The sequence below is a fragment of the Nyctereutes procyonoides genome, unplaced genomic scaffold, assembly GCF_905146905.1.
Source record: "Nyctereutes procyonoides isolate TBG_1078 unplaced genomic scaffold, NYPRO_anot_genome, whole genome shotgun sequence".
NCBI lineage: Eukaryota > Metazoa > Chordata > Mammalia > Carnivora > Canidae > Nyctereutes > Nyctereutes procyonoides.
In genome coordinates, this window is record NW_026575131.1 from 21,682,742 (window position 1) to 21,699,360 (window position 16,619).

The 16,619-nt window shown below is 39.7% G+C and overlaps 1 protein-coding gene across 1 annotated transcript; it reads left to right on the forward strand.

The window, feature by feature from the left end:
• The first annotated feature begins 1,832 nt into the window (after positions 1-1,832).
• On the forward strand, positions 1,833-11,441 carry MDFIC2 (MyoD family inhibitor domain containing 2). Its single transcript, XM_055343329.1, has 3 exons — positions 1,833-1,944; positions 2,552-2,773; positions 11,182-11,441. The coding sequence occupies exons 1-3, from the start codon at positions 1,833-1,835 to the stop codon at positions 11,439-11,441; spliced, it is 594 nt and encodes a 197-aa protein (XP_055199304.1).
• The last annotated feature ends 5,178 nt before the right edge of the window (positions 11,442-16,619 follow it).

Consider the following 16,619-nt stretch of genomic DNA (forward strand, 5'->3'; position numbering starts at 1 on the left):
TGTGCAAGAAGGTGGTCCTGCTTTGCAGAGACTAAAGTGAAGTAATCTGCGAGGCTGGATTTGGGGTAGGTGACACATCATGGGATTTAGGGTTCAGAGGGGTTGCTGAGGTGCGGTCTCAGCAGCGAGGAAGCAGAGATAAAAAGCTCAGAACAAGTCAGAGATAATACTACAGAGACAAGGATGAGAGCAGAGCTCTTGGAACACACCAAGCCTGGATTCAAATTCTAGTTCTGTTACTTGCTAATGAGGAACACTGAGGCAACTTATCTAAATAAACTATCTAAACTTTGGTTACACTCCTTCATCTATAAACGGGAAACCGATGCATACGTTCCCCTCAGAGAGGCTGAGGGTATCTACCTCCTGGAGTCTTTGTGATGCTTCAGGTAAATAAGGTACCTACGTGGTACTATGCAACTTGACATAAAGGGTATGCGAGGGCGTATGTGGGTGTGCGTATAAAGCAGTGGTTTGGACTTCCACCAAAGTCACTTTGCCCCATAGTGCTGTTTGTCACAACCTAGGAAAATGCATGCTACCGGCATCTAGTAGGTAGAGGACAGGGGTGCTGTCAAACATCCTACGATCTCCCCATGACAAAGAATTCTCTGTCTCCAAATCTCAATACTGCTCCAAGTGTTCTAAGGCATAATTTGAGGCTGTTTGTAATATTAGCAGATTGCCAGACACTTCGATACCCCAGAAAAATAAGCTATTATTTTTCTGTCATCGTCATTACAACATGAATTTGGTGAATCTCTCTGGGGTTAGAGGAAGTCTAAAGGTTTCCCAGTTGGTTGAGCTAATCCCATCTATCCACTGTTACATTAATTGCTATTAATGGTAGAGGTTTTCATGAACCCCAATTTCCACTGGTTCAATTTAGAGTGAATCAAGCCACAACCATTTAAAGCCAGCAACATAAGGGGTAGGGAATAAAAAGCAAACCTTGTTGAAAGCCAAGGCTGTCTGGAGGCTGAGAAAGAAACAAGACAATTGTGTGTGTCAGACTGACAGCTCCCATGCCAGTCAGGAGCCTTTGGAGCTTCATGTAGAGAGCTTCAGAAATCCCCCAGGGGCGGTGACCTAATCTGCTGAGGGGTAGGAGGGGTTGCCTAAGCTTGAACAAATTCCAAAGTTTTAAAAGATATCCCAGGTTATTTTACTCTTTAGAGAAGTCTGGAAACCACTGCCCCATGAGGCAGGACCCAGTAGAGATTTCCATCCGCCAAAAACAAAAGATGTAACTTTTGAAAAGGTGATAAAAATGGATGTTGGTAAGAATGTACTTCTTGCACTGAGCTGTGTAAGCATGGAAAAAAAAAACAGGTCTTGAGTTCTATTGTTTATTCCAGTCGCTCAATGAACATTACTGGATCAACCAGGCATTGGAATGGCAACAAGAAAGCAAGTCTCCAGAATGCATCTTCACTGTCCCCCAGTAGGGCTGCCAAATGACCAGGGTTACTGCTCGTTTAGGACTTATGGTGTCCCTAGGAATCTCTGGTCTTCATGTTTGAGAATACCTTCTGTTAACTGCTTTCTTGATCATAGGATTGTGTGATGGGAATAGATAAGTTATGACCCAGACTGGTGATGACCCAGACTCTAATGTGGTTTCATGGAATGTTGCTCTGTCATACACACCTCAATATTGTGAGTTAGCTACTTCTTTGCTAAGTCATTTGATGCTTGCAGAATCTGGGGACCATGCCTGCCTCAGGTGCCACTGTCTTTTCTGTGCCCAGCCCAGTGTACCTTATATAACAGACCCTCAATGATTATGTGGGAATGAATGGATGGATGGATGGATGGATAGATGGACGAATATGGGAGCTCTTAAAATACATGAGGCACCTAGGCCTTCTTGGTCTTTTCTATGCCTCGCCAAACCAGAATCTCAGTTAACGGTCAAAGACTTTGCAAGAGGTTCCCTTCCAGGTGGTTATATGGAAATAAAATATACTCCAAAAAGCACAGCCCCAAAAGCCATATAGACAGTCACCTGCATAGGAGCCTAACAAATACCAAGGTAGGAGAAAGGATGGCAACCAAGAGTCTCTGAGGGAGAAACATGTATGAGCTTATAGACGGTTCATTTATAATCATTTTTCTTATACAGAGGAAGAAACTGAGGTTTGTAGAAACAAAAGCAATAAAACAATCTGATTGAGACCACATACATATTGAGCAACACTTTGACCATAAGCTGACAACAAACTGTGAGTTTTCGTTGATCCAGTTGAATGAATTCTTTGATTTTCTCCACCCATCACTTAAAAAAAAAAAACCCACAGTAGAAATACTGTTACAAATTAGTGTGATAGAGAAACTTGTAATGTATATAAAATTTTATAATTATTGCACTTTTCTATTCTTACTTATATTTTTATTCAAAATGATCACGTTCAATGATGTTTCATTCTCTTAGATAAGACCTTTTTCTCACAAAAGTCTAGGGAGTGAAACTTTCGCAAATTTTGAGATCACTAGGTCATGTCAACTATACTGGGTTTGTGTATGTGTTTTCTTTTTTTTTTTCATCTAGATACGCAACTCACAAATGAAAAGCATGCAGACGAGAAACCCATTAATGCTATCATTATAAATTCAGTATCCGAATTCAATATCACAGATGGACCAGCCAAGGAAACCCCCAGTGAGAAAAAACTGTCAGAATCCAGCACATCACTGTCCTCCCTTGAAGAATGCCAAACGAAATGTTCCTACCTCCAAACTGATACTTCAGTTCATCAGAGAGACACTGATGGTATGTTTCTCAGAATCAACCTATCTCTAAATAAAGCTTCCCAACCCCCAGCCCTTGTAAAATCATCACATATGCTGTTAGAAAAAAAGAGCCTTTATGAATATTAAACAGGAAGACTTCGATTTGAAAACCCTGGTGAATGACACATGTCAAGGTCACTCTGCAATTATGAGGTGCTTGGCAGATTGTTTGCTCTCAAAGCTGGAAATCAGAGGCAAAGTGTTTTAAATAGCTGGAGTGAGGTATAATCATTCTTGCTATGGAGCTATGAAGTGGATAAAGAAAAACGGCAAACTTTTCTAAAATCTGAGACTATTTCAGCCCATGACTCTAGGCTGAGAAGAGAAGAAGGCAGAGTAGAATGGTATTCAAATGCAGGAAATGTGTAAATGCGGACTGTGAAAAATATCAAGATGCTTACATCAGCAACCAGGGTTGGTTCCTGTAGGTGATTATCACCTCCTGGGCAATCTGATCAGTACCAACCTACACCAAACTACCCTTGTATATGACTATAAAAGGCACATTCCTTTTGCAAAGCCAGTATCAAATTGATTTGGTGCTAAATGATCATCCCAGTCAAGTTCAAAGTCATGGAATCCACACCAAGACATATGTAATTTTACTCAGGTTGACTTTGTAGTGAACTTTACCGGAGACACAAACCATTCAAGAATTTTGTAGTGTTCCATATCTGCATTTGCATTTAAAGAAAGCTTGCAGTTTCTCAAAGAAAAGACAGTAGGGTATAGTTTCTGGTCTGTATTTAAATTAATATTTACTTTTTGAAAAGAAGAAAAAAATAAACAAATGGACTTTGTGTAACAGGAGCTTTGGAGTCACATCAGTTTAATTCCTGGCTCTGAAATTTATTAACCATATAAACCAGGATAAGTTTTTTACTATCTCCAAATCTCAGTCTTTCCATTATATAATGGAGCTAGGGTGTTTTGAATAAATGAAATAACATGCATAAAGGATTCTATACAGAACCTAGAACATAACAGATAATTGATTTTTGCTTTCATTACGGTTATGGTTTTAGAAGGCAAGGGGGAAAATTTCCAACATGAGTTATATATGATGTCATGCAAACATTGTCATGGGTGCTTTAGACTGGAAGCTACAGGCACAATTGCATACAGGTGCCAGTGCCAGGAGATAATGTGAGTAATGAGGTAGACTGGCAGTGAACAAGAGGGATTGGTGAGGACTGTGGCAAGGTGAAGAGCACTGCCTCTACTCAGCTCCAGCTAACTGTTGCCAGTAGGAGATAGAGGCTCAGAGTTGCCAGCTCCAGAGTGTCATGTGAAATCTCCAAATTGTTTAGGTGTTGGCAATACTTCTATTTCTTTTATGAAGCTCCACACACTCTCAATGATACACAGCTTGGGACCAACTTTGGCCAGTGGACTGCCAGGTTAGAACCTCAAATTCAAGATGATGCCCAGGTTTCTGACTTTGCTAGAGTTTGATGCCAATCAAGGAAACAGGAAATACAGGAGAGCTCTCTGTGACACTAGAAAGCACTAGAGCATTCCATCAGAGTGTATCAGGGATGCCTGTCATGGATCTTGGTTGTAATGATCCCAGAATTAGGAATTGTCACTGTCATATATCCATGCAGTACAACACAATGCCCTCCAGAACCACTCTGATTTGTCCTATCAGGGATTCTGGGAGAATGAGAAGGGCAGGTGCAGCTAACATGACACCTGAACCCTTGTATTCTCAGGGAAGGGCCAAATAACCACTCCATTAAAATGGCAACTGATACCCAGGAGTCTCATGCAGGAAAAGCACCACTTATCTTTTCTCAAATGAGCAAAGGAGATTCACAAGGACAGTTGAATTAGACTGTTTTCCTTAAGCCCTGGTGAGAGGCCGGTACAACCCAGAAAATTATGATTTTAGATTGACAACACAGGTAATAGCCCCACCGTTCCTCTTCCACATGGTGACAGATCTCCCCATCGAAGTAAGAGTTTTGGTACCTGGATAAAAGAGAGAGCGAAACATCCAAACTCAGGCCCACAAATGTGGTTAAGAAGCTCTCATTATCTTAAACAGCAAACATCAAGCATATCAAGAGTTAAGTCAGAGAATTTTTATAGTAATTAATTTAAGGATGCAGAAATTGAAAGCTGGGGTCATTGTTCGTACTGAGATAAATACAGAAATATCTTTCAGGAACAGCAGGGGAAACAGAAGGGAAAAGAGAAGATTGCATCCACTTTCATGTAGTTTGTGGTTAATTTATTTTCAAATGTATAAATGGGTGCATAGGAATGGATGCTTAATTGCTAATATCTATTATTTATATACATTGCCCCACTTAAAACAGAATGGAAAAGCCTCACACATGCAGATTTTGTAAAATGTGTTACATCCATTAGCACAGTTCATGGTGTGTGCTCTGATGGGAATTTAAAAGGATCTTTACTGCACATCACACACTATGTGCTGCAACATTACTTTATTATTAAATTGTGGCTCATCCTGTGTGGTCCCTTTCCTGAATAAAATGGAAAAAGTCCAGAGCACTATCTGTGTCTCTGCTTCTGTTTCCACATTCTGATTGCAAAGGCATCCCTGTGGGTAATAAAATCAAGGCTACGCACAAGACTCGAAAACAGACTCCTTAAAAAGAATCCTGAGACTATACCTAATTGATGTATAATTTTGAATTTGAGACGTCTCATCCAGGTGGAAGAAGAAAATCATAAATACAAGATACCTCAAAAGAATAGTCTTAATTACACCATGGACTACTGAATAAAATGATTACATTTTCTACACTGTAAATTTCATACAATTAAATGCAGTAGTGTCACCTTATAAAATGTTTCAATTTTATAATTATTTCAGTTCATTTGCTCAGAAAAAAACATAAGCACAAATTTACTAAGTATCACCCAAATCCAGTCATCCTCATTCTAAAGAACTGACTTGAACGTTAGTTGTGCTTGTCTGAACTTAAATAGATTTTGACATATTTAAGTAGCTATTAAAATTGATAACATCAAGGATGATACCCCCGCTAGAGAAAGGCATTCAGTCGCACTTTATTTATTCCTATTCTACATTACAGACTTAAAAAAAAAAAAAAAGAAAAAGAACTTAATGTTAGAAGAGTGGGAACCAATTTTTAGACTTTTTGACCAAAAACTTGGAGCAATTAGTCAGGTCACGGTGTCACGAATCCCACGATCACACTGAATCTGCTGGGATAGCACATTAACCAGTAACATATTAGAACACTGGGTTTGAGCCAGGTTGATTTACCTTTTCTTTTATTACTTTGTGGGGAAGGGAGGGGAGGTGGTTGTTTATCTGGGGCCCCTTCGGGAGGAACCCACGTTCTTGCTATTTTGAAGAGTGATGCCCAAACTCACTGGTGGTGTTTCTGGAGCTGAGGAAAGCTGTAAGAACTCCAGTGGACAGCTAAATCCACCTCTGTCCCTCCCCTCTCTTAATCCCAGGCATGGTGGTGACATGATCGAAAGCTGGGAGGGCAAATGCAGAGACCGTGACTGTGAAGCTGACCTCAGGTACACTGGTGGAAGCTTCTTGCGTTGTTACCTTTCTACTATCATTAAGCATGACCCTTTCTAATGAGACAGATTCTCCCTCTTAATTAGCCAATCCCCAGCTGTCTATTTAGCACCTTTGGAGGCTGCGTTAATCCTTCAGTATCATTAGGGTATCACTTAGCACATTACAGTCTCAATGCCCTACCCTAGGGGTGTAAAGAGGAAATGAAACAACCTAAGAGGGTTTTTGTCATGGCTTCTTGCTCACAGTCAAATAGCACTTTTGGCTGCTTGGCTTGCAGGCCTTGGCTCCCTCTTGAACTTTCCCTGATCTAGATTTAACAAGGTAAGAAGAGGGAAAGCTAGATGGGCACTCCGAGAGCAGTGATTACAGCCCAGGCCGGGATGACAGTGGGGGAGGGGTGGGTGGGGAGTCAATAAAGGGACTCCACCATGCAGAGACTTCCTAACATAGATATTAGGAGAGGTAAAAGGCCAAGTAAGGGAACAGGGAGGCCACTCAGACGACTTTAGCATCAAGGCTCTTTCCTTGGTCTCTCCAGGCCACTGGTAGGTGACTAGTCCTGGCCTTCTCTTGTGGGCCACGAGTAACTAACCATTCCTAGGCAGACTACTAGCAAGTAGCAGTAACAAAAGCCACAGGACGAAGAATGTTCAGAAAGAGGTAAAACCAAGGAGGAGATACAAGTACTGCCTGAGATACCACTCAAAGCAGAGAGAGGCATTCCCTCCTTCCCACTCTCCCATCTCCTGCCACTGTTTCCCACTGGCTAAACCTAGCAGGAAACCACTCAACAGAACCTAGGGAATAGACAGTGACAGTCTAGGAATACAGAGTGGAGCCGGGTAAGAGCAGGGAGCAAAGAGGACAGCAGGCCTTCCATGAGCTGGCCTCATACTGCGCCATGTCGGATTGTGACAGAAGAAGCGTGAGCCTTTTGAAGGGCAGGCCAGCTGCAGGGTTCAGAGCTCTGGAGGGGATAGTTAGAGTCAAATCATGGCTCCACCATTTCCTGTGCTTCTTAAATTTCCTAAGCCACAGTTTCCTTGTCAAAAAAAAAAAATTCCTTGTCAGACATGTCAATAAAAATTAGCCACAGTTTCCTTGTCAATAGCAATAGTACTATTCCAGGAAATACTATTTAGATCAGAAAGATTGAGATTTGAACTCCACCCCCTACCCCCACCCCCTCGCAACCACCTTACAGTTGAAAGATTCAGGACAGTCAGGGACAATCCCTGAGCCTTAATCCTTTCATCTAAAATATGAGGACCACTTTATTTATCACCCATCATTCAATTATTCACTCATTCACTGAACAGCAGATACGGCTTTCTTACAACTAGGTTCTAATAGGAGGAGAAACTCATTAATAAACTCATTAGTTTCATATCATCCTATGGTTAGTACCAGGAAGTAGAGTGCTACGAGAGTTTCAGCAAGGATGGGATTTATAGAGGCAAGATGTTTTAAGCTAAAGACTCAGAGGTTGAGTAGGAATCTAGTCAAGCTGTGAGGTGGGGGATATGGAACACAGGCCAAAGAGCATGGGCAAAGGCTGTGAGCTTGAGGCCTCCCAGGATCTGAAACTGAACCATTGTCGCTGGAGCGCAGTGAGCCAGAAAGACAGAAGAATGCGAAGCCAGAGAAATAGGCAGGAACCTAATCACACAGGCTTCTAGGCTATGGCAAGGAGGAGCTAAGGTTATGGAAGAGTGAGCTCTTCCCATCTACAATGAAAAATATCACAGGAGCTGATGATTTGAGCTGGGACTCATGTAAAAGCTATGTGATAGGAGGCTATCACTGTTGACCTGACAATGGCTGATAATGGCTGGAACTAAGGTGGTGGCCCTAGAGGTGGGTAGAGGCTATCTCACATACTTGAGACAGAATGAGCAGAGCTTAGCAAGGATCTGGATGGGGGATGGAGGTATGACCAGGAGAAGGGAAATGATAAGAATGAGTCTCAGTTTTCTGCTGATTTCATCCGATCGTGCAGGAGCCATTCACAAGAGAAAGCCAGAGGAAGGACAGTTGTGTAGAATGTGGAAAGAGGGAAATCTGAATGCAGTTTGGCCTCGATAAGTGGGAGATGTCTTGAAGACGTTGCCGAAGAGACATGAAATAGGCAGATGGACACATAACATACTATCTTGGCTAGGCTAAGAGCAGGGGTGCTAATCATGGGCTATGACTTTGGATATTGTGTGTATTAAACCTGAAAGCCCCAAGAAACTGTTCAGGAAAAGAGAGCACACACATTTGGGGGAAAGGGAAGCCCAACTCTCTTCTCAAACTCTTGCAAATTTCCCTTCTGAACTGCTTTGTTACTTTTGTGCAAACAAAAATTGCCATATGCAAAACAGTTTTGCCTGCCCATGTGGAATTATGTAATATGCCTTTTAGGAAAAGTTTTCAACACTCTTGAAAGTTCGGAAAAATCTGTTTTCAATTCACCAATGTTGCCATGTTTTTTTGGGCAAGAGGCTCTGCCTTTTATAACCAAATAAAAAGGACTGACTTATACACAGAAAAAAAAAAAAAGAGCTCTATTCTCAAATACAAAATAGAGAGGTAGAAGAAAACAAACGCCAGTTTGGCCAAAGGATTAGGCCAAACATTTTTGTGTGTGTATAAATAAAATCTATGGTGTACACCAGAAGCAGAGACCTCCTGAATCTGCCAGCTTGAGAAAACGTTGGCAAGAAGAATTAAACCAAAAGATTATATGCCCTCAGGAGATTACAAGGCCATTTCACAAATAGGTGCTTCACACTCTGATAGGAAACACCAGCTCGTATCCCACGTCACCAGCTCCTACCCTAACTTGCCTACAAACCAAACTTTCAGCCTCACATCTACATCCACAAAGGATGCGATCCACTGAGATCATTTTTATACGAATGATCATAGCCCAAGTCAGTCTCTTGCACCTCCAGCCTGAGGCATATGGAGCATTTGCTTGGAATATTTTCTACTGAGAACTTCTTCTTTGCCGGGGCTGCTAGAGTAGCCTTCTTGGCATTAATAAAAGTTGATGAGGCTTTATGCTCCATATCTTTGACCACCAGCATGCCCTTTTCAGAAACACAGACATGAAATAGAGTCTAGGTACTCTACTAACTAACTCCTGAATTTTTGTGGGTGGTTTGTCGTAACTTATATGGGTGAGTTGGCCTCATGCTGGAAGCTTGCCGTAAGTGAATAAAAAAATACACCCCGTCTGGCAGAGAGATGAGTATATACGCCCTAGAGGTATTATAGGATGTGCTGCCTATACCAGAAATATTTAGTAATGGCCACAGCACCTGCAACAATATATGGCAATTAAAATCATCATAAAAGTCACATTGAGGTTCTTTATGATTGTCTTACTGGGAAGAAAAAAAAACCAAGGGTGTGAGGCAGGGATGGAGGGCAGGACAGAGGCAGGAAGGAAGACTTTTGTTTACTTATATGCAAGTTCACTTTAGGCCTTTATATAAGGATTCTAAAAGAAATCTTGAAAATATTTGTTCCCTTTTAGAGCAAGTTTCTATGTTCTCCCTCCTCTTAAAAATTAACAAAAAAAGTAAAAAAGCTGTCTGGAAAACATTGTTGGAAGTAAATGAACAGGGCTCTAAGAATACTCAGAACCCTTTAGCAGATGACTCCAGGAGCAAAATCTCTCCTGCAGGCTTGTACCGTCTCAGCCAACTTAAGTCTGAAAACTAAAAGTTATTAACATAACATTCTTGTTGAAGAAATAATAAATCCTTATGAAAATCTAACTTTAATTGATTGATAAACCCATCAGGAGGAGGAATTTTTTTCTCTAATTCATGCCAGATTGTTACTTTCAACCATCAACAATTTTTAGGATACTGATTTTAATTAATTTGATGATGTATCATGTAAACACTTACCTACTCATTTATAAAACGCTCACATGTTTTTGAGGCTTTTTTAACTAAAAAGAAAAAAAAAGAAGTTATAATTTTAACAAGAGAACCGCTGCATCTTCTAACTAATTCCCTTTATGGAAACAAAAAAAATACAATAATCTATAACCCATCACAGCTGTTTGGCTAGAATTACCAATTACCTTCAATACCTTAGAGATACTTTGCAGATTTTCACAAGTCTGTGCAGTAAATTTTTAAACCAATTTTCTTAAAGGGGATTGAGAAGACCTACTCTTTTAGGCATATGATGACGTATTCCATTTAACATGAATATAAAATCAAGGCTTCTAATTAAGTGGAGGACAAAGGACACAGGGATTAAAAACAAAATATAACTAAAATCAAAACTATGATTATTTAAAAATCATTCGTAGGAGTTTTTGCAATGTGCCTTTTGCTTGCATTTGAGTATGGGAGTGGCGGATTTCTGGGAATCCGTGCCACACCAATGACAAAGCCTCCTGACAAGAAGCCGGAAGTTTGTACAGTCACTCTTTGTCCCCAACACTGATTGCTCCCAAAAGCTTTCTGCACCAGGGGAGGACCTGCTATTTTTCAGAGTTGCGAGGTTTGCAGATGGGTAGCTAATTGTGTGGCTTCCCAGCACCTCTGCATGCAAAGTAAATAAAGGAGTTTAGAAAAGTGACAGCACTTTAAATAACCAGATTATGTGGAATCAATAGAAATGCTCAGGAAGTTAATAAAGCAATTACTTAAGTAGAGTGAGTCCTGTGTGGGGATGGGGAAGCTTGAGAGAATAATGGTGATACATTACCCCTAACATGGACAATTAGGAGCTGGCTCTGAAGTTCTCAAGCGCAACACCGCACCTGCCTGTCCTTCAGAGATGCCCCCATTTGTTCCACTCTTAATTTTTTCTTCTTCTTCTTCTTCTTTTTTAAACAGAGGAGTGTGCCTCCCTTATCCTCACCTGTCTGTTTTGCCAGTTTTGGGACTGTCTCCTGATGCTCCCCGATACGTGCGAAACGGTGTGTATCAACACATGCTGCCCCTCTCACAGGTATCACCACACCTCGGATGAAAGCCACTCTCGCAATGATCGCAACTGCAACTGTGACATGGATTGCAGCCTTTTTGAATCTTGCCACGAGACCAGCGAGTGTCTGGAGCTGGCCATGGAGATTTCAGAAATCTGTTACCGCTAGCACAATGAAGTCACCCACATTCCAGCAGACCCCTTGGCCCCACGTGGAAATTCCATGACAGTAAGACTGTGATTTCTATGTGCCGAAATGTAAGGACTGTACGTGTTTCTTGGATGCTATGGACCATTTTGTTCTGCACCTGTCTGGCAAAGTAGTACCGTCAACTCTATGGTCTTATTCCAAATTTCATAACCGCATGGCTCGCTGAAAAATAAGATCTTGATCACATGTGATGAACAAATCTTAAATACCTCTTAAATGCCATAGGTACAAGGTGTTCCATGACTGTAAAAAAGCATGCTGAACCACTCTGTGTTATTGCATTCATTGGCTTGCATCATGGATCCAACTTCATTCACAAATTCAGGACAAATTAGTGCATTCTTTTAGAATTGACATACATTAGCTCGTCTTTGTAATGGACTCATGCATAAACATTATGCATTGTTGGTTATTATTAATAATGTATTGTATAACATCATTTTGTAATTAAAAATTTATTTATACAGTCTCTTAAAATTCACTTATATGTACAGTTTAGGTAGGAAAGGGAATTAAATGAATTAGAAACCATGTTCCTGTAATTACAACAGATGTCTCTAAGACATCTCCAGTGAATTTTGAATATGATGTACTTCGAGAGAGTACTATAATTCTAGACCATATTATTATACGTCTATGACTATGTCATAACAGGTTATGCATGTTCTTAATTTGTTACAGAAACTCTCTTTATTCCAATGAGCATAAATGGGAATTATATGCAAGTTTCAAGAAATGACCCTAGATAATCAGTTCTTCATTTTCCTCATTTCTGTTTGTCAGGTATAATAAGCAGTAGGATATTACAACAGAATCAGTTCATTTTACTAAACTATCACTTATATAGGAACCCAAAAGAAATACATGTCTAGGTACCTGCTCAGCACCGAGTTTCCTAATAAAGCATGTGCTTCAGAAGTCCTATTTTTTTCCTTTCTGATAATTAAAGTAATTCATAATTATGCTGAGTACCTCCTCATACATACAAAAAAATATTTTAAAGATGTGGTACAAACTTGGAAAGGGATTTTGAACTCAAACAAATTAAAACAAACCATTTTGGAGGAAAACACATCTAGTTTGAAGTTCTTTTAGAATATTCTTTCCTTTTAGTAGGCATAGTATTGCTCATTAATACTATTATTAATACAAATTAACATGTGTTTATATTTTCCTAGGAGATGCCTTAATATATCCATTGAATATTAAAAAAACACTATATATATATATATATACATATATATATATATATATATATATAAAACAAAAAAAACACAAAAGTGAAATAAAGAGTAGAGGGAACTTTACACAATCTAGTCAAACCACAAAAAAATTCCAAAGTATTTGCTTTTGGCCACCTTAGGTAATTTCAGGCAAAAGCAACATTTGTTTTGTTTCTATAGTAAACTAGCACATTTTTCTACTCTGCAATAAATTCCTCCAAACATTGAAAACTATTAATCTTTAAAAACTCTGTTTAAGCTGCCTACAGAAAGATATCAAACTGTTCCTGTCTTGCTCTTGACAGCACAGTGCATCCAGGGTCAATATGACCTCGTTCCTGTTTGACAATCACCTTATCCACAAACCACGAGCATGACAGTGCCCTACACTGTCTAGGAAACCCTTCCTTCTCTCTACTTTTCGGAAGTTCGAGGACAACTCTATACTCTGCATAGAACCTGCAGATTGTTAGTGAGGAAAAGAAGTCGATTCTTAGAACAGGAAGAGAACATAGGACTGTTCCAATCCAATATTCTTCTTCTCCATAAGAGAAAATGGAGGCCCAACTTATCCAAGACCACACAGTGAGTTACTGGAAGTGTTAAGAACTCTAACTGGGGGTCTAATTTTCTAACTACGCCGCACCACTTGTTGGTTCTGCACTTGTGAGCCCAGCTGGTACACAGTGGTACAGCTGTTCCAATGGTTCAAATATTAAAATACTACCAGACTGACTCAAACAGTTGTTACCTTGCACCTCCTGAGTGTTTCCTTTATGCCCCCCAGGCACCCTGGCCCCTCTCCAAGCACCCATCCTACCTCCCCATGGTCAGTCACTAAAAGACAACTGGCACTGCAGGATCTCTGGAACCCTGTCCCAATAAGATGGTAGCTGGTGTCATTGATTAGGCCATGTCGTATTACTGTTAAATATTTTGACCATCACCACTTTCTTTCTAGCCTACATACCCTTAAGGATTGCAAGATTATGCATTTCAAATATGAATCAAATGCTTGTCAATTAGAGATATAAAAATTGCCAGGTCTGATTTTATAATGTGGTCAGAATGCTACAAGATTTTTCTGTGGTCTCTCCATGGTTAGTTAACTTGTTCCTCACTTTCAGAATTCACCGTGCTATAACAGAAAGGGTTGGTTATACAAAGTACGAAATTTCTTTTCTTTATAACCAATAATAAAACATCATCCTTTTTGCAAACATGAATGGCTCCTTCAATTGAATTCTTACAATAAAACATACGCAGCTGGGAAAATGCACTTGTAGAGGTAAGACAGATGAAAAAGGAATGTGGTTATTGATTAAATACAGGTATCAGAATCTGAGAAGGCTCAGATTTTTTTTTCATGATGATGAAGGCTTATGATTACAGGTAAAAACAATGTTATTCTTTAGAATGGGCTTCTTAGAGAACAGAGTATTCCCATTTAAGAAAGCATATTAGCAAAAAAAAAAAAAAGATTTGAAAACACCACATTTATAGAAAATCAAGAACAGAGATTTTTCCCCCCAGCAACATAACAACATAGTTACGTTGTCTTTGCTTTGCTCAGTGGAGTTTTATAAAATCATTGCTTCTCTAAAAGCCTACAGAATATGGAAAGTAATGAAGAAACAAAGTTACATTTAACTTGCTGATGAAATTTTACCACTACATAAGCTGATAGGCCTACAAAATTAATTATCAATGCTGGACAAAGTTAATAAAGCAAAAGTTGCTTCAGTTTTTTCCAAGGAAGTAAGAAAACATTCAGGCAGGGGAACTTTACAAACAGGAAACATCAGGCCTATCAGCATGTTTTTCAAAAATAAATGTGTAGGTGGAAATGTCTGAAAGACAGAATTCATTATCCAATGTCTCCCAATTTCTCCCTCTACAAAATGGAGCTAAGAAATAATATGTACACTTAAGTAAGGTAGTTTGACTATAAAAGTTTTGCCCATTAAATGGTAAGTTTGCTCAGCCACACAAACTGATGACCCATGATCAAATGTTAAGCACCTGGTTTAATCGTTTGTTGGGCATTCTTTGAAGAAGATATCTGAGCTAAAACCTAAACGGTTGCCATATACAGCCTCATGTGAGCTGTGTGGAGAAGTAAAGTCAATACAGAATGATTGTCTAGTGATTATAATCAGCATGGGACTAAAATTATGTTGTTGGGCTTCTCTACATAGATTTGGATAGTCCCTAACATTTCTGGGAAGGGGCTCAAAATACAGGGAGAGGGTGAGGAATGAGGACAGAAGAAGGATCTGCATCATTATTTGGATATGTAGTTGACTCTTGAACAATGCAAGGGTCAGGGGCCCTGACCCCCTGCCCAGTCAAAAATCCTCATATAACTTTCGATTCCCCACAAAACTTAATAACCAATAGCTTACTGTTGACTGTGGAAGCCTTACTGGTAACATAAACAGTTGATTAATACATATTTTGTAAATGGAGGATGTACTTATTCTTATAATAAAGTTAGCTAGAGAAGAGAAAATGTTACTAAGACGATCATAAGGAAAAGAAAAATACATTTATAGTACCGTGCTGTATTTTTACAGTACTACACTGCATTTATCGAAAAAAAATCCACATATGAGTGGACCCACACAGTTCAAACCCATGTTGTTCAAAGAGCAACTGTAAGTGCCACCTTCTGGTCTACCATCTTCACATGCTTCACAGTCTTGCTTTTGCCATTATCTCTAAAGCTGTGGTTCTCACTGCTTAGGGGGTTTGCCCCCAAGAGACATTCGATAACGTCTGGAGACATATCTGGCTGTCACAATGGAAGCAGGGGCAATTCTACTAGCACCTAGTGAAGCTAGAAATGGTACTAAACATTCCACAACACATAGGACACCTCCGACAACAAAGAAAGAGCTCTGAAAGCCTTCTTATCAGTCTCAATGAACCATCACCAAACTGACTGTAAAACATCGCTGGAAATAGAACTGCCAGATAACCCAGAGGATGCCCAGTTAACTCCAAATGTCAGATAAACAACAAATAATGCTTTGGTACAAGCACGTCCCAAATATGGCATGTGACACACTTCTACCACAGAAACAATTTCTCGCTTATCTGAAATTCAAATTTAGCTGGTTGTCCTATATTTCTATTTGCTAAGTCTAACAGCCCTAGTTCAAAAGATTCCACATTTTGAAAGGGTGCTATAGAAGGAATGATCTTCTAGCTCCTTCCCTGTCTCCCAGAGAGGAGTTGTTTATCTCTTTGGTCAGAGGCCAGGACATTCATCGGACCCCATTTTACAATGTGGTATAATTTAGGTCAGGGAGCTTGGCTTAAAGATCAGCTCCAAAGGAGACTCATTTACCCTTCTGCCCCAGGCTTACACTATGACCTTCAACTAAGCTGGCCTCATCTTATTCTCTCTGCTTCACATTTCTGAAAAGGGACCTCAGCCAAGGGCTCTCTGGATTCAAGGGGTAGAATGCAGTGGTCCTTACTTATACCTTGATATCTAAACCACATATTCTTGTTCGGTCTTGACCAGAAATACGTGTCTTGATTGATGCTTGCACACCTCTAAGGGAGTATTTTTTTTTCCCTATCTAGTTGTTTTCCTTTTCATATTGCTTGCTCTGTCAAAACTCTGTGGGGAAAAGGGGTTAGTGAGCATTTCCTGGACTTGGATTGAAATACCATCCACTAACACATGAGCTTCACCATGCACTTTTAGTGTATATTTAGGGGTTGACCAGAGAACCTGAACATGCTTCCTTTACTACATTATTCTTATTTATCTTACAGATGAGAAAAATATCCAATAGAAAATATTTGATTTAGTTCTTTATATACCTTACCACAGTTCTCTAAGCAGCTCTTAAAATAGATTCTATTATTAATCCCATTTTCCTAGAGGAAATAGAGACTT

What these genes read in the sequence shown, in the direction of transcription:
- MDFIC2 (XM_055343329.1), top strand. Translation starts at nt 1,833, where the DNA reads ATGGGAGCTCTTAAAATACATGAGGCACCTAGGCCTTCTTGGTCTTTT. An exon ending in TGCAAGAGGTTCCCTTCCAG is followed by an intron (nt 1,945 to 2,551) that starts GTGGTTATATGG and finishes TTTTTCATCTAG; the next exon opens with ATACGCAACTCACAAATGAA. An exon ending in TCATCAGAGAGACACTGATG is followed by an intron (nt 2,774 to 11,181) that starts GTATGTTTCTCA and finishes TTTTTTAAACAG; the next exon opens with AGGAGTGTGCCTCCCTTATC.